This window comes from Asterias rubens, chromosome 10, assembly GCF_902459465.1.
Source record: "Asterias rubens chromosome 10, eAstRub1.3, whole genome shotgun sequence".
In the NCBI taxonomy this organism is placed as follows: Eukaryota; Metazoa; Echinodermata; class Asteroidea; order Forcipulatida; family Asteriidae; genus Asterias; species Asterias rubens.
The window spans coordinates 16,410,236-16,428,313 of NC_047071.1; the positions used below are offsets into that span (position 1 = coordinate 16,410,236).

The 18,078-nt window shown below is 38.9% G+C and overlaps 2 protein-coding genes across 2 annotated transcripts; one reads left to right on the forward strand and one right to left on the reverse strand.

Annotated features, from left to right (window-relative positions):
- Nucleotides 1–3,193: 3,193 nt before the first annotated feature.
- Nucleotides 3,194–11,992, reverse strand: LOC117296055 (HCLS1-associated protein X-1-like). The gene is made up of 6 exons (XM_033778920.1): nucleotides 11,900–11,992; nucleotides 11,169–11,392; nucleotides 8,907–9,100; nucleotides 7,792–7,870; nucleotides 6,892–7,064; nucleotides 3,194–3,932 (listed from the first exon to the last, which is right to left on the reverse strand). Exons 1-6 carry the CDS (start codon nucleotides 11,974–11,976, stop codon nucleotides 3,702–3,704), a joined length of 978 nt encoding a protein of 325 aa, XP_033634811.1. The 5' UTR covers nucleotides 11,977–11,992; the 3' UTR covers nucleotides 3,194–3,701.
- Nucleotides 11,993–12,350: 358 nt separating this feature from the next.
- LOC117296063 (trichohyalin-like) lies at nucleotides 12,351–16,520 on the forward strand. Its single transcript, XM_033778930.1, has 4 exons — nucleotides 12,351–12,684; nucleotides 13,176–13,473; nucleotides 13,932–14,462; nucleotides 15,630–16,520. The coding sequence occupies exons 1-4, from the start codon at nucleotides 12,584–12,586 to the stop codon at nucleotides 16,158–16,160; spliced, it is 1,461 nt and encodes a 486-aa protein (XP_033634821.1). The 5' UTR covers nucleotides 12,351–12,583; the 3' UTR covers nucleotides 16,161–16,520.
- Nucleotides 16,521–18,078: the final 1,558 nt, after the last annotated feature.

Consider the following 18,078-nt stretch of genomic DNA (forward strand, 5'->3'; position numbering starts at 1 on the left):
GCCGAAGCCGTGGTTTCGGAAAGGGCCTGTATTAAACTGTACACAAGAAAGACATCCAGAATAGTTAAGAAGTTATCCAAATAAAGTATTCTCCCTCCGGTGGAAAAAAAATCATTTCCAAGAATCTGAAAATGTATTTAAATCACGCGCCGCCTCAGGCGATATCCGCAAAAAAGCAATGATATGAATCGAATCTAAAGCATGCCCTCCCCAGACGAAGCATGCAACAGGTGTGACCAACGACCAAACAAGACTTCTGAGGATAGAGTTTCATGCAGAAGAAACTCAAATCCTCAGGCAACTCTCGAAAATGGATCCACATTAAACTGTCAGACTTTAATCATAGAGTAGCCATCTTTTTTAGGCATCTCTCGAAAATGGATCAACATTAAACTGTCAGACTTTAATCATAGAGTAGTCATCTTTTTTATAGGCAACTCTCGAAAATGGATCAACATTAAACTGTCAGACTTTTATCATAGAGTAGCCATCTTTTTTAGGCAACTCGAAAATGGATCAACATTAAACTGTCAGACTTTCTTCATGGAGTAGCCATCTTTTTTAGGCAACTCTCGAAAATGAATCAACATTAAACTGTCAGACTTTTGTTTATTTATTAGAGTAGCCATCTTGTTGCCCTCTCTTCATTGATATCATCACTGCCACCAAACCGAGGCTAGGAGGTATAATACAGCCTGACAGTGGCCACTTATTGTATCACACGAATTCTGCATAACTGCATACAGGCCTGTATGCTTCGTTTTGAAAGGGCAAGGGCACCAAGGCATGTTCTCTTTGATGAAGGGGTACCTATGAGTAAATTGTAAATTTCTACTGGAGCATTTCAAGGGCACCAAGGCAATGACCAATGTTAACCTTCGTTTGCCTCCGTGAAGTATCTGGTCAGTGCATACTAAGGAATACTAACATTAACACATATTGATGCAGCAAAAGGTTCCGTAACTTGGACCTACCGAGGTTAGAAACCTTTAAAGAAATCGTAAAAGTATTTTGATGGCCTACTTGGTATTTATACAGCTCACTCCATCAATCACCAGTCAACCTTCAGGACAACTACAAATCCATGCTTAACCAGTGATAACAAGTCAAATGTTTGGAACTATTTTTGTGAAAAGTGATGCTTGAGTTTGTTAAACTCAACCTCCCAACTTGTTCAAGTGTTATGTAGAATGACAACACCTCCGGCTCTCCATGGTTAACAGACCTTTTTCAGCGGCCAAATCGTCATTGTGGTTCTCCGTCGGTATAATATTGTGATAATTCGTATTGCATTCACTTAGTCTTTTGAAGGTTATTTTCATAAAACCCATAAAAAAATAAGTGTAAACTATAAGCAGTTAAATGCATGTTATTAATTGTGTAAAATCAATTCTGGTCCAGTAGATATTTAGAGAAACACTGCCCGATGTCTTGTGCCAGGGATGATATTTTCCGAATGTGAACATTCCTGGAAACGGGTTCCCTCTCTATTCTAGAACCTGAACCCCCCCCCCCCCCCGACGCTTAATTTACTAACATTCGGCCGACCATGCCAACCAAGGCGGTTTGTTTATAAACAAAAGAAAGGTCTATAGGCAGACCAAAATTGTTGTTTTGATTTACATGCCTGTAGTTGGAATAAGGTTAAATATAACTCGTGCAAACATAAAGGACAGCATTACTTAACTGGACGGATATCAAAAACAGTGACAGAGTAATTAACAAGGGCATCTAGGTCAAGGAGTCTCAGTGTCTACACTTCAAAATTATTAATAAAAACATACGCAAGTTCCTCAGATCCCGAGTGTACATCATTCACAGGAAACTGATGATGACGAACAGGGACAAGTAAAGAGGTTAAAGGTCACGCTTAGAATATTCCAAGATGGTTTAAAATACTTGGTTTGTGGTTTTGTCTGAAAAATAATCCTGGATTATTTTTCACCAGTCGAAATGTGGGCTTCAGTAGATATACACATTCAAAACGGGGACCTATAACAAATGATGACAATAAGGTCCACGGTTCGGGAAAAGTCCACAGTTGGGAAAACGTGTTCAAAACCAATGCAAAACGTGTTCAAAACTATCGAGTATAAACAAAAGAGGGACAATGATAGGAGGTCCACGGTAGCAGGCATATACAAGCATGGGTGCGTGTGGGAGGATGGGGGAGGGGACCGGTGTGTTGTATGTCATTACCTTACAAAGTTTGACCCAAAAAAAAGAGCTGAGAAAAGGGCAGGTGCGATTTCCTAGTAGAGCTACTTAGCCATTTTCTGCTCAGCAAAAATGAGCAGGATTCGAAGACATGTGTGGCATGGCAATTTGGCTCAGGCTTGTAAGTAAGCAACTCCATATAAACAGTCCCAGTTTATGACTTCCACTCAAAAATGCTTCCACCACCATTCCAGAATGGGAATGGGCCATCGCATAACCAGAAGGGGACAGGGGGGGTGGGCTGGAGCCCACCCCTAGCTCTATAAACCTGTGCCCCCCCCCCCCCCCCCCCCCTCTTAACCCCATAGTGTATTTGGCCCCCGCTTGCCCCCCCACATGAAGATGGCTTTTACGCCACTGGTGACGAAAGGGGGGGGGGCTAGCCTTAGAGTCTGATGTACGACTCCTTCACAACTTTTACTCTCCCTAAACAAAATGGTAATAACAACAGCAAGTTGAACGTCCAGAAAGTACAACTTCTTGGGGCATGATAATTCATTGATGATCTAGTTATACTGTCACTATACTTCAATCAATCAACACTTTAGACTCTATAAAGGGGAAGTTAGCCATTAATATTGGTAACCAGTCAATCGTGATCTATTAATTGGTGATCAATGGCACAATGCCAACACACTTCTCAATGAATTGGAGGGACAGCTCCGGACAAGGTCTAAGACACTTCTTTTTCTTTAAGATTATCCATCAAAGTAATGCATGTGTCTAGTGATGCTTCTTGAAGGGTTCCATTACTTAACGGGCTACTTGTTGAGTGATGAAAAGTAATAGTGGAAAAGTACCCCGACAATATTTTACATGGTAATAGAACTAAAATGGTGACTTCAGCTACAGCTACGGCTAGATCGCGCACGTCTGCCTATTCTTCAACACTGACAGACGAGCTGATCTAGCCGTAGCTGTAGCCGAAGTCGACGTTTCGGACACGCCTTATAGAGAAAAAAGTACGAGAAAAATATGCAGGATCCTCAACTCTTCATGAACATTTTAATAACAATAGAGGGCGCTATCCATTGTATTAAGAAAGTACACATTTTAGGCAATCCAACAATCACACAGCATGCAACAAGCTTTCCCTATTTTCTTATGAGTTTAAATACGGAATGTTCCATTGACTTTGCGTAACAGAGTTTAAAAGAACATTTTGATTTGTCAACGTTTGGAAATTATTCTCTCCACTCCTTTGATTGAAGGACAAAACTATCCTTCAATCAAAGGAAAAAATATCCATTTGAATGTTAGTGATTCTTTTCCATTCTTGCAAATGGAGTGAAGAGAATAATTTCCAATCGTTGGAAAATCAAAATGTTCTTTTTATACTCGTTTACACAAAGTCAATAAACAAGGCCTCAACAAGGCTTTAAAAAACTCACAGTTTTATTTACTCTGATTAACGATACATTCTTCCTGAGTTGGGTGCATAAATATTCTTAGAAATAGAAGTCCCTCATTCACCATCTGCCATCTCAAGACCACGAACCAAAGAGTTTCTTAAATATTGAGTCTGTTTTATCTTGTGCTAGTGGTGTGTCTTCCACTCTGTTTCTGAATGGATCAGTAGTAGGGCTTCTTTGACATGGGGGCGTCCTCCAGCCAGGACTGGTGTGTGAGTTTCTTCCTTCATTTGGGTTTGTGCTCGTGACTGTTGTAGTTACGTTCCCGTCTCCATCAGTCTCAGTTCGTCTCTGCTCCACTGTCTGAAATATTACAAGCCATTCATTAAAGTAAGTTTTATTTCATTTCTTTTATTAATTTCATATGTAATAATGACAAGTAAAAAGTAAGAACAATACCGAAAACATATACATACACATAGGAGAGAAGGAGAGAAAAACAAAATAACAGCCCTGATGGATTTTTAAAAAAGTAAACTAAATTACTATCATGTTAATCTCCTGATGCCACAATTTAAGAAACAGACAATATTAAAGGACATTATGAACAATAATAAAGCATGGCTTACAGTATAAAAATATGAGAACTAATTATCTAAACCCAAAAAGCTCATATGAGCATTTTTAAATAACAAATTGGTAAAAGAGAGATTCTGGAAATTTACAGTGTAAAAAGCACTACGAATATTCGGAATAAAAACAACTTATCATTTGAGAAAGATTAATTGGCGCCTACATTTCTTTTGAGAAAATAAATAGTTATCAAGTCTTTGTAGTTAATCCATAGGTTCCGTAACCACAATTCATTTTTGCTTTATCATTTGGTAACGACTTTAAGAAAACCGTATTTAAGGTCTTTTTAAATTATAACCTACACATAATGTATTCAAAGTAACTTCAAAGGTAGAATCATAGATTGGTAAGTACTTGACAAATTAATGACAACAAAAACATATTGGTGATGATAAGCACAGCACAACATCAACCTATAACCCTACCTTCAACATTCTACTTGATCTATCTAACTTGAGGTTGTAACTATGCTCCCTTATTTGCTTAAAATTGTATTAATTATCACATTTTTATTCAGGTATTTTTATTTGTAATCTTGGGTACAAATTTGTTATTTATTTATTTATTTATTTTTTGGAACAACGCATTTAACAAATTTATGACATTATTATTCTAGTTATATTCATAATTTTCTTACAAAACTTACTTGACAGCAATAATGATTACTGTGTCAGTGTCAGGGTTCGTCTTCTTGAGATTAAAGTGTCTTCTGGTGCTGGCACTTTAATGTAAAACCTAAATTTTGCTTGCCTTTTATCTCTTATTTCCTAATCGTCAAATATTCCACTTTACAATTTTCGACATAAAAGTTCTCAGCCAATGTTCCGATCTTATTCTCTGCATAATAATATTGTCTACAGCACTTTGACATAGTTGTAGGAGCCTATGACTAGACTACCGTAGTTCTATAATAACCTACTTTCAATATTATACTCTACATTAATAATAAAAAAAAATTACATTTCTCAGCCTATGTTCCGGCTTCATTTATTTGAATTCTCTAATGTAGCTCTACTACAGCATCTTGATTTTGATTTGATTTGATTCATTTTGTTTTTTATTATGACTAACGTTATCTTTATATTTATTCTATTTTGTTACTTTATTCTATTATTATATATTTTTGTTTTATTTTATTTTTTCATTATTTATTATTTTTTTAGGTTATTTATTATTTTTTTTTTTTGGGGGGGTGGGGGAGGGGGGTTGTCATTTTTGTTACACAAGGAGTTAACAAAAGCCCACTAAGCATTAACAAGGTCAAAGAACAGAAGGAAACAATCAGACAGAAGGCTCTCAAAAACTAACTCTGAGTGGTTTATATAGCTAAGAGTTGCTAGACAAGTATAATAGTAAATGAAGATTAGATAAATGGTAATTAGGAAACACTTAGTTGATTTGTGTACGGTGTTCATCCACACAGCATTGGAGGACTGAATATAAATGCAGGGACCTTCTTCTAGAATTTGTTGTGACAAGAAATATCTGCTGAACTTCCCTCTTGACCTTCATTTAACAACACCGTGTTCAAAGAGTTACATATAAGAACTAGAGGGCGCACTGGTGATGCTTCTTGCACAAACGCCACGGGACCCGAGATGACAAGCGCGTCATTCTGCACGCGCGTTGAATATGAAATACACGTTTGAGGTTTTTTTATTGAACGCTCACGCGATGCTGTTTGTTCAACTTACAAAATGGCCGCACAAACACACGCTGTGAGATAGCTTAGAAAATGGCCGCCTGTGCGCATACCGGGCACGTATATAGGCCAGTGCGCCCTCTAGTTCTTATATATAACTCTATGACCGTGTTACAAAAGAGCCTCTTTTTATAACATTATCGGGCAGTGAAACCAAGGATGCCTAGAGTCACTAGCTTGCAAAACCGCGGAAAACTTTAGAAAAGGGTGCTTATGTGAACCAGAAACACCGGGGTTAACTCCAACTACTCTTCAATGATAAGTGTTTTCGGCGACCGATTTCACAAAACGCTAGGATTAATCCTAACCCGAGTAATTTGTCCTAAGTCCTAATATGATTCCTAAGTTAGGAAGAGTTTGGTGAAATCGACGGGTTCATTTACATGCACTGCCAATCCAAGTTCACTGGACCAATGGCTTAATGTCCCATTAGAAGGACAAAGAACAATAAAGCAACTATGGTAAAGCATCTTGCTCAAAGACACAAGTGTCATGATCGGATCCGAAAAACCAAACCCCGCCAATATCATTTCATTATTTGAAGACATTAATGACACCTATCGAAAATGACAAATGAAGATACAACTCACACTGTCACAGCCTCTGATTCATAACAATAACACCAGTTTCAATACAGTATGATAAATGTCAATTATTTTTAAAGTTTTTAATTTACCTATATTTTTATATCGGCAGATCTATCTTGGCTGTGCCACTTTTTTAAGACATCTCTGGGTGATATAATAGTGTGCATTTTAAGCAATCCAGCGTTAACACCCGAATGAAGTTTTAAGGTGCAACAAAAGCGTGGCAGAGAGTTACTGAATGTGGCATTGGTGCAAGGTCAATAGAAGTCTTTCACTATATAGTTGGACCACAACTATTCATCGTGAATAAGGCCGTATCCGAGTTGGCATCTACAGCTACGGCTAGCTGTAGCCGCCAATTCTGACATGGCCTTAGAGCGCCAACAAAATCTGAGCTTACCCCGTCCGGTTTCCGTACTGTCTGTATGGAGATGCTCTTGGAGTATGAACGAAAGGTGGGTGTCTGACTAAAAATTGCACTTGGTGATGATGATGAGGAGGAGGATGATGAGGATGGATCCCTTTGCGTTAAGATCTCATCCAACTTTCTTCCTTTCACTTGCTCATCAATATCTGTTGAGAAAAGTAGATATTATCCTTCAAATAAAAAAAGATGCCGAGTACACCCGAATTATCCAGATCTTTAATATCGAAACTGGGCTATTGACCCATTGTAAGCCAACAACACCCTACAATGTTGGAACTCAAGTTCAGTAATAAACAGAATGTTGGTCGAATCAGTACAAAAGAGAGTTATCGCAACTTTAAAAAAAAGTTGTATCTTGTATGAAAATGCATACTTACTTCGTGAACATCCAGGCTGTTTTACACACAAACAATTTGACAATTTCAAACTTGCTGGTAATTTAAACTTGATGCCGTTAGAAGGAGAAGTACTTAGGCCCTATCACACACAAAATAGTATGTACAATGCCCATTATGTTGTACCGCTTTGCCTTAGGGTGGCATGGTTGGCTTGTGCATAAAGCATTCGCCTCTCACCAAGGTGACCCCGGTTCGATTCCCGGCCGGGGCCATATGTGAGTTGAGTTGTGCGTTGATTCTCTGCTGTGCCACAAGGGTTTTCCAGACCATCCGGTTTTCCTCCCTCGGGAAAAAAATCAAACACTTTCAATCTCTGGCTGTGCTCCGTGGTCATTATGGGTTGATGTGGCTGGCAGCCAAAGGCGCCCTTGAATGCCAGCTTCTCGAACACGTGTAGCCGCGTCCTTCGCAATTCAGCTCTTAGCTGCGAGTAAGGTTGATTAGCCCCCCAAATTATTATTAAATTATTACTTACCTTGATCCTCTCTGTGTGTTGATGAAGGTAATGAAGGTAGCGTCCACTGCCATTCTGGCTTAGAAGTCCATAGAGAAAACTAAAATGAGAGGAAGAAAATAAAAAATGTTATTCATTGAAGTTTGTCAAAAGGAAAATCTTAAAGTCCATGTGAAACTTTTGACGGGGCACCAAGGTCATGATCAGGGACAACAGAGGCAGTGGCCTGCGTATAATGCCAGGGGTGCGCTTTGGCGGCTGTCACCAATAATTGTTTCTGACGTCATAACCAAAACGGTAACCGAGCTCACAACTTGGTTATCGTTCAGTCTGAACAGCAGAACCAACGACCAACAACCGAAACAGTTTTTGGTTATTGCCGCCAAAACGCACCCCAGACCTGCAATCGTTGCCTTCATTTAGGCACTTCCACGGCTGCTCATTGTAAACTAACCACAAGAATCATCAATCTAACTTTCTGAATGATGCTGAAATCCTGGAGTAATGGACCGTTCCGGCTTTCCACTAAGCTCCGCCCACCGCGCACGTGAGCAAGACACGTGTACGAGCACCCCCAATGACATTCTGCACGATTCTGCCGCGCGTGCCAAATATACGCGCACGCATGACCGAGTTTGTCCGACCACAATCATTGATGTGATTGGTCAAATGGGTGAACGCGCACAGTTTGATTGACAGGCCGGATCGGTCCACTGTCAATCAAAAGAATGTAGACACTGCTCTAGAATGGACCCTTCCCATGAAATATGCTAATCACATTCACGCATGCGTACATACCCTATTGGTTGGCAAACGCCATAGAGTTGTGCACATAAGCAGACGCGCAATCGCGTCTGCGTCACACACCCATTAGCCATGTACAAAACAGCGCGATATTCCCTCATTTCGCCAACCTATTTGCAATTTACATACTTCATGGGAAGGGTCTATTGCAAAGGTCGTGGGGTCGAATCCTACCAAGTAATATGCCTGTGATTTTGTTCACAAATCTCAGGAAAGTACCGAGTACCTAGTGCTGTTAAAACACACATCGGTGTATTTGGTAAAACCAAAATTAATATAAAAGAATGTAGTTTGTGGATTTTATTTGCCACAGATTTCGTCGCTATCCTTACCCATGAGGGTGATTCAGCGCTTGGATTCCCCTGTAGCCTATCTTTACCAGCCTGGTCAGGTAGTGTTGTTGAGGGCGCTGTTGAGGGCTCATCACTGTCTGGATGTTTCAGCATAAGATCTCTTGGTGATCGGTGCTTTGATGATGGTGATGGTAGTGACGGAGTTGGTGGTTCTTTTCCAGCTTCTGAAAATACTTTAAAGCCATTGGACCCTTTCGGTAAACAGTATTGTCCAAGGCCCACACTTCGTGTATCACAACTTCTAAACTGCGCCAATAAAGTATCTAAACACTTACAAATGGTCAAATTTATCGGAACCTGAAATAGTATACAAAAATTTAATTGTTCGTTTCTATTCACCGTTAATTTCTGCACGTTTTGACACATCTTGTGTTGCGCTACGATGTTGTTTGGTGGATTTATGGACACTTGAGTGGCTGAAGGTCGAATTTCAAAAGTTGCAAAAGCCCCTATTCACCCCAATTCCAAAAGGGAACTCACATAAGCATCACACTCAGACAAAATCAAGACAAAAGACACAAACTCGTTTCGTTTACATGACCATGAAATTAATTGCCGTATCTTTAACTCTAAAACTGCTGTTATCCTGTCCCCATTCTTGGTGTGTCCTCCATCACTGTCCTGAACGGCAAGGAGTCGTCTTCTCATACTCTCAATGAGACCTCTGATCTGTCCCTGGTCAATCCCCTGCCATTTCCTGATCAGGATGCGTCGGAGTGGTGTCAGGCTTTATGGACTTGTTCACTTTCTTCTTCTGCTGCAGAAGTCACCCTCGGACGGCCACTCCTTTTCAGGTCGTCCACATTTCCCTGAGCTTGGTAGCGATTCCACCATTTACTGACCGTCGCTTGTGACGTTTTTACCTGATGAGCTGCAGCTCGCATCGACGTACCGGCTTCTATCAAACCAACGGTCCGTCCTCTTTCCTGTTTGGTCGTTTGAGCCATCTTTCATGTTATCTTGAAACACCTTTCCTTGCTTACCATTGTTGTATGCCTCCCATCTTTGACCCCTTTTCTTGGTTACTGACAGTTATTGCTGATGTTCATCGCAACCGATTTATCCAAAACGCGACCCAAAAAAATCATTTATAAAAGGCGGGCAAAAGAAACGCCGATCTTACTCGTCACAATACAACGATTTAGCTTGAATAGGGGCTTTTGCAACTTTTGAAATTTGACCTTAAGCCACTCAAGTGCCCGTAAATCCACCAAACAACATCGTAGCGCAACACAAGATGTGTCAAAATGTGCAGAAATTAACGGTGACTCGAAATGAATAATTATTTTTTGGCATACTGTTTCAGGTTCCGATATATCTGACCATTTGTAAGTGTTTAGATACTTTATTGGCGCAGTTTATATCGAATAACAAACCTGTGAAAATTTAGGCTCAATCGGTCATCGGAGTCGGGAGAAAATAACGGGAAAACCCACCCTTGTATCCGCGCGTTTCGCCGTGTCATGACATGTGTTTAAAATAAATCCGTAATTCTCGCGATCGAGAATTGATATTGTTTTACTGTTTTCTCAAAAAGTAAAGCATTTCATGGATTAATATTTCAAGAGAAGTCTTTCACCACTACCTTCTGTAAACCCTGTAAGTTATTTGTAAATCTGTGAACTTTTTTTTTTTCTTTCTGTACCGAAAGGGTCCAATGGCTTTAAAACAAAAAATAAACTTTGATAAATGGTAACCGATGACAGGCCTGTATGCTTTGTTTTTGAAAGGAAAAGGGCACCACAGCATTTTCTCCTTGGTAAAGGGAACCCTATGACTATAAAGAAATTGTACATTTCTACTTGAGCATTGTGGAGTGTCGTGGCCGAGCGGTTAAGAGCACCGAATTCAAACTCTGGTGTTTCTGATCAGCAGAGTGTGGGTTCAATTCCCCAGCCGTGACACTGGTGTCCTTAAGCAAGACACATAACCATTGCTTCGTCCTTCGGATGGGACGTAAAGCCGTTGGTCCCATGTGTTGTGTAAAACGCATGTAAAAGAACCCAGTGCACTTATCGAAAAGAGAAGGGGTTCGCCCCGGTGTTCCTGGCTGGATTGGCAGCATATTGCGCCACAGCACCTTGTAAACTATTACATGGCGCTCAAAAATTCACCCTACTCCTTGCAGTAATAATACCTGGCGCTTTGTATCCTTTGGCAAAAGGCGCGTTATAAATACGGTTATTATTATTTAAGAACACCACGCCAGCAAAGGTATCCTATTACTTAGTAGTAGCTTACCTGATGGTAGAAATTCGTTGTGTCCAAAGTTTTTAAACATTTCCTCGAAATGGCCAAATATGTTTCTTGTGTCTTCCTCAAATCTGAAGAAAAAGTCTCCTCCATGTGGCGGGAAACTTCCACCATGACCTCCCCCAAAGGTCATGTCATCATCACCATCATCATCATCTTGGTGTCCATGGAAATCAGACGGTGTACTGAAGAAATCTGCACCATCAAATTCACTGAAGTGAAAGTAAGGAAGTAAAAACAAAATAAAGTAAATGTGTTCCTTTTTAAAACATCTTGAAGATTTTCTGCAGAATTTATGCAATTGTAGACCCATGTATGTAACTGGGGCGCTGTACTCGCTATCGCTGTACTCATTATCGGTAACAAATTTACAGCTCCCCAGTTTCAGTGGTCTGATGCAATTGCAAGTCAATTTTTTTCTTAGAGATTCAGATTGTAGCTTGGTGGGAGAAAATTAGTGAGAGGGGAAAACTTTCCATGAAATAATATAGTATCTAACTTACCTCAATGAGATATCCCTTTTTGTAAAAATGAGTGGAAAAGTGGTGGCGCCATACGGAAAGTAAGGGTGTTAAAACTATAGGGCATATTTCAGACGACAATCTGTCCAATATCCGGACAGGATTACATCATCATCGTTCGTAAATCATAACATTCTCAGCTCACTAATAAATAAACGTTAATGCGGTGATATTAAATCCATCACAGGGTTAACTTACTCATCGTCATCCATAAACCTTGAACCTCTGGGACTAAAAGAACCAAAAAATGAACGGAAAACGTCATTGAAATCCATTTTGTGTCTGTGGGCTGCCCGGCTGGCTCTTCGTGCAGTATACTGAAACCAACGGCTGTTTCGTTATTCTAGTAGCCAAAGTTGTATCAAACAGTCGTAAAGGTATGCCACATGCTTGCGTCATTTCTATTTTTAGCACTGAATGTAAAAAAGTCCCGAAACATCTGGAGAGAGCGCGATTTTCAGTTCTGTTTTGCGGCTGATGCAATTAATTACAAAGATGACTCTCGCTAATTCTCGCACTTGTGTTAATCCACGTCAGATGTTTTCTTGTTAACAACACCGTGGTCCATTTTGATTGGATCCTTAAAACTGTCACACGTGTATTAAAATGCTTTTAAAAGTTATAAAAGTCGACACGAGTTATAATTTTATTCACTTGCAAACATATTCATTCGCTATAGCTACAGAGTTTCAGAAATCTTCCAAGTGCAGTGTTCGAGTTCATTTATGATTATAGAATATTGTTCCAGTGAGCTGTTTCAAATCATTTTACCGGAAAAGTCTATTGTGTTTGTTTTGTACTGATTTACACCATTAAGGGTATTCAAAATAGTTGACTGATCTTCATCAGTGAAACTTAATTGGAGTCAACAAAACAGTAACCATGACGTCTTCACATATCTTCAAGACTCTGCTGGTATGTTCGGTGTCAGTATGCATAGCCGCTACTTGCAGTGATGGCAACATTCAGTTGCATCAACCTGGGTGAGTGTTTCAGGCTATTTTTGTTAATATTGAACTAATTATAATGGTTTTAAAAAAGATAGACATTTTGACAGCTTGTTTAGTGATAAGTGTTTGTGAGAATTTGTTTTACTATTGTCGGCTTTGACCCCAACATATGCATACAAATAAATCTGTGCAAATTTGGACTTGATCTCTTGGTCACCGAAGTTGCAAGAGTATAATGAAAGAAAAAAAACACCCTTGTTGCTCAGATTTGTGTAGTGTGCTTTCTGATGCATAATAAATGGCATCATACCCGATGTCATTTTAATATTTTTGATCGAGAATTTCTTTTTTTTGAGTCGTTTCTCATAATGTTTTAACCAACAGTTCTCCAATGCTAATTAATAGTTGCCAAGTAAGTTTTTGCGCTAACAATTATTTTGAGTAAAAACCAAGAGTGTCCAGTGCCTTTAGTTTAAATTCAATAAGTCAACTGTTTGTTTGTTTATTTTGTTTTGACTTTTCAGATGCAATCAAGGTCAGCCTCACCAGCGAAACACTCCCAGAAACCACGCCCTCCAAGCACCCATCAAACTCGTCCATTCACTCATGGGGGATCCATGGTTCAATGACCTCTGGAATGACCCTTTTGACTGGGGTCAACGCTCTCCATTGTTAAGTTTCTCTTCATCATCTCCCTGTGGTTCAGGGTTGTCTATTGTCAGCCCGTCATCATTGGTTCGAAGAAGGAAAGATGAAGTTTCTTCAAAACAAATGGAATGCCGTGGATGCCAAAAGGATGTTCCAAAAGAAGAACTAAACACTGTAAGTTCTATAAAAAAAAATAATGCAGTTCAAGGTTCTTGAGTTTGTGTAGTTTCAGAGTCTGTTTGAATTTATTTACTTACATCTGAAACCTTTAAAATTTACACATTTTCTGTATAAGATTTTTCTAAAAATTAAACTCATCAAGAAGTAACTCATTTGAGTAACTGTTTTTGTTCTTCAAGGAGGTTTGTCAGATCGTTTAATCGTTTGTCAAAAATTTTGAAAAAATACAATTTCAATGATACAATCTGATACCATGGAGGAAAACTTATACCACCTTACTTATCAAACAAACTTTAAAGTTTAAAGTCTGGAATTGGAAGTTCAAAGTTCATTTGGGAGTACAAAATAAATCGGATTCAAACAACCCATCTAGTCAACATTGAACCTTTCCTTTACAAAGTCTCTCTGATTAAGTTAACAGATAATTATGAATTGGCCTTTTTCATGTACAGTGGGCTGCTGAAGAAGAACAACTCTACATAAAAGAAGCAAATCTACGCAAGGAAAGAGAAAACCTAGAAAGACGCAAGCTGGAAGCAGACAACAAAAGGAAAGAGCCACAAAGAAGAGAAACAATCCAGAATGAGCAGTATCAGAGGTCAGTTGAACAGCAGTTAGAACAGCAAAGACTTGAGCAACAGCAGGCGGTGCGATTGCAGCGGTTGAAGGAACAGCAAGCTGAACATCTGAGACGACAGATAGAAGAGCGGAGGCTGCAAGAGGAGAAGTTAAGGGAGCAGCTAAGACAGGAGGCAGAACTACAGAAACAGAGGGAGGAGCAAAGGAGACTTCAACAGCGACAAGAGGCTGAGGAATTACAAAGACGGCGCAGAGAAGAGCAGAGGTGGAAGGAAGAGAGGTTGAGAGAGGAGCGGGAGGTATATGAGAGGAGAATGAGGCACCAGCAGGAGCAGAGACAGGCTCAGGAGGAACAGCTAGCCACAGAAAGACAGCAGAAATGGCAGCGCAGGCAATCGCACCAGGTATGATCAAATTTTAACCCAACTTGAAAGTTGTGGAAAAGTGAGGATACTTCTCAACTACAATGAAATCAATACACAATTTGTACCCTTAGATCATCATCCAAACTTGTGAAAAAAACAAGTTGGAGTGGTTTTTGTTTCTGATAAACCTTAAACAGACCCTACAGGAGACTTTTTCAATAAAAAAACTGCATTGAAACAGTTCCTTCTGCTGCTCATATATCCAGCTAGTAGTTGACTTCATTGTTTTATTATTTGAACCCGTGAGCATTCTAGAGCAGATGTCGTACCACTAGACCACCAAGTTTTTCTAGTAGCAAGATGAGGGTTTGAATCCCACACAAGTGATTTTATTCACAGGACTTTGGAAAGTTTCAAGTATAGAGTGTGTACAAGTAAAACATTGAATAGTATACACATAATGAATGTTTATGAGTGCAATGGTGCAAATATGTTCATGAGTTGAAAGATGGAATGTTCTATTCAACGAGGCGGAGCCGAGTTGAATGGAACATTCCAGCTTTCAACGAATGAACATATTCGCACCATTGCACGAATGAAAAACATTCATTATTTGTTTTATATAACATCCAAGTAGATCTTTGTCATTTTGATTGAAAGATACAATTTTCAAAACAAACAAAGCGTAGGCCTCCAATTTTTAATTGTAGAAGACGAATGCTAGTAATTTTACTAATTATGCCTTGCTGCGTTACCGAAGACAACGCGCACGCAGTGATGTTTTTACTCAGCTTTTTCGTTCCATCCGAAAAGTACCATTGCACGCTGGCAGCGTGCAATGGTACTTTTCGGATGGAATGAAAAAGCACGGTGAGTGACTCAGCGTGCAATGGTACTTTTATTTGCTATCACGTGACAGACAATCCTCCAATCAAATGGCAAGGATCTGCTTGGGTGTTATATAATATTCTTTATCCCAGATATGAATTTAGTTTTTTATTAAAAATTTGTGCAGGCTGCTTCAAGTGTGTGATCCCATTGACGAAATATGGAGGCCCCCCATCATTAGGGCTAGATGGCTCAGTTGGTCAAGCACCTGCATGCATATTAATCAGGAGGCGGGGGTTCAAATCCTGCTCTTGTAAATTTGTCTTTGTTCAACCAAAAATTATTTTAAAAAATTCTTTCCTTTTTATTCGTCTGCAGGGTACAAATTCACAAAACAGACATCATCAACGGAACACTTTCAAGAAAACAGAGATTTCCTCTTTGCAGATCCCGGGCTACTGGCCAGAGGATGTGTCCGCAGTCATGACATCTGAGAATCGACTTAGAATCCAAGGAAAACATATCTGTAGCTGCCATGAAAAGTGCACCGAAAGAGAATTCCAGCGAAGCGTCCCGATCCCAAGAAATATTGACCCACTGAGTCTTGAGGTGGAACTCAACAAAGATGGAAAGTTGACGATCAGTGGAGGGACGCGTCAAAACATGGCTGGTGGGAGAGTCACTGAGGATCTGGTTGTTGCGGTCCAGAGCGACGGGTCGTTTACTCCGAGGTCGAGAAACTTGGATTCTTCTTGTGGAGGAGCCAGGAAGGGTTTTAAGTTGAAGAAAATGAACAAACGGACCGGAGAAATTTTTGAGGACTTTGAAGATTATACAAAAATGGATGACAGGATTTTTGAGGACGAAATTGACGAGGATGGAGTCACCATGGAAGTGATGGACTTTTAGTGTTGGACTGTTACAGTTTTTGTTGGTCATTAAATTATTTATTGCTTAATTATTCAAAGTTTTTTTTAAACTACTTTTCTCAACAGTTTTGTAAATTAAATGGAAGCTGGGACTTCTAAGGTGAAATCAAATAATTAGTCAATATTGTTCGCAGAGATTATTTATGTTTCTTGCATTATTTTCTAAAATATCAGTGGTCTTTTAAATGTTTGCAACCAATTTTCTTTTTAATTTAAACAGCCAATGTTCTGCGGTTAAAAGATAATGTTTTTTGTTTACAGAATTGGGATTTGTCAATGCAACCAACCAAAAGGGAAACAAACTCCATCAATCAATTTGAGATAGCAAAGAAAAGTTAACTAGAGTGGGATTAGAACCTGCAACTTTTGGATTACACGCCGGTAATCTACCAACTGAGGCTATCTAGCCCGATGTTGATAGTCCCCTTTCGTTATTTATCAGCCATTATGGCCATGGTCATGCACAAAGAGTGGTCTTTAATTAGTGTAAAATATTGTCAACAAGTTGATTTTCAGTAGATGTTAAATTTGCATTGGGATAAAGAGTATTCATTTCGGTTTAACCCATATACACCATTGTGTGTTAGCATAGATACCCAGTACTTTCCCGAGTAATATGCCTGTGATTTTTTCACGGAGCTCGGGAAATTACTGAGTTTACAGTCCTAACACACATCGGTGTGAATGGGTAAAACCAAAATGAGTATTTTTTTATTTAATTTTTTTTATTTAAAGACAGTGTACACTATTGGTTATTGTCAAAGACCACTCTTCTCACTTGGTGTATCTCAACATGTGCATCAAATAACAAACCTGTGAAAATTTGAGCTCGATCGGTCGTCGGAGTTGCGAGATAACTATGAAAGACAAAAACACCCCTGTCACACGAAGTTGTGTGCTTTCTGATGCTTGATTTCGATACCTCAAGTTCTAAACTCGAGGTCTTGAAATCAAATTCGTGGAAAATTACTCCTTTCTCCAAAACTACGTCACTTCAGAGGGAGCTGCTTCTCACAATGTTTTATACTATCAACCTCTCCCCATTACTCGTAATCAAGTAAGGTTTTATGATGATAAATATTTTGAGTAATTACCAATAGTGTCCACTGCCTTTAAATCATTTGAAAGAAGGAGTGAGTGAAAAATCTGACATCCTGTTAAACCACATTCATGGGGTTAGAATTTATGGCAGGTTTAGTTGGAACTGTATTTGAGGGAATACAAATGGGAAGATTTCTTCACAGACACATGTAATTTTGAAAAAAAAGTTTGATTTTCTTCTCTCGAATTTGTTCAAATAACTTCATGGGAAAATTGTCTATTCATTTTAAATATCAATATATTTATTTCAATTTTCATCAAGACAAACCAGGCCAGTATTTTAGTTTTACCTTTACCTTTTTGTAAAAAACAAATTTAAAAAAACTAGTGCCTTTAAACATTTTTGAAGTTGATTTTCTACATTATAAACTACTTGTTTTTTGTACTTTCAAACCAAAAACATGGTGAAGTAAATAAATTTCTAACAAAATATTCAAACTACATCAAAAGTCATGTAATAATGATAATTTTGTCTCTGGTGTCCAAAAAGCAGTTGTAGAAGACTTTTGAGTCAAGCAGCATTCTATAGTATGTAGTTTTCGGTGATTTTGTAAACTTGTGTTTTTGTAAGCCTTCAGATAGAAACTGTTATATTTTTCTGATGAAACAGTAACTATAAATGTGTTCAAAGCTACCTTGAAGAGAACATTGCCAATTAAACATTCTACAGTAACAAAAATAAAACACACCAGAAGCTATATCTCTAGAGGTTGAGCGAAAACGGTGTCAATAATTGATGGTATACGTACACAAAATACAAAAAAAAGTTGTTGTCTAGTCCTAACACCATCCAATTT

What these genes read in the sequence shown, in the direction of transcription:
- LOC117296055 (XM_033778920.1), bottom strand. Translation starts at nt 11,976, where the DNA reads ATGGATTTCAATGACGTTTTCCGTTCATTTTTTGGTTCTTTTAGTCCC. An exon ending in AACACACAGAGAGGATCAAG is followed by an intron (nt 7,065 to 7,791) that starts GTAAGTAATAAT and finishes TTTTCTCAACAG; the next exon opens with ATATTGATGAGCAAGTGAAA. An exon ending in CAGTACGGAAACCGGACGGG is followed by an intron (nt 3,933 to 6,891) that starts GTAAGCTCAGAT and finishes GTAATATTTCAG; the next exon opens with ACAGTGGAGCAGAGACGAAC.
- LOC117296063 (XM_033778930.1), top strand. Translation starts at nt 12,584, where the DNA reads ATGACGTCTTCACATATCTTCAAGACTCTGCTGGTATGTTCGGTGTCA. An exon ending in CAAAAGAAGAACTAAACACT is followed by an intron (nt 13,474 to 13,931) that starts GTAAGTTCTATA and finishes TTTCATGTACAG; the next exon opens with TGGGCTGCTGAAGAAGAACA. An exon ending in AGCGCAGGCAATCGCACCAG is followed by an intron (nt 14,463 to 15,629) that starts GTATGATCAAAT and finishes ATTCGTCTGCAG; the next exon opens with GGTACAAATTCACAAAACAG.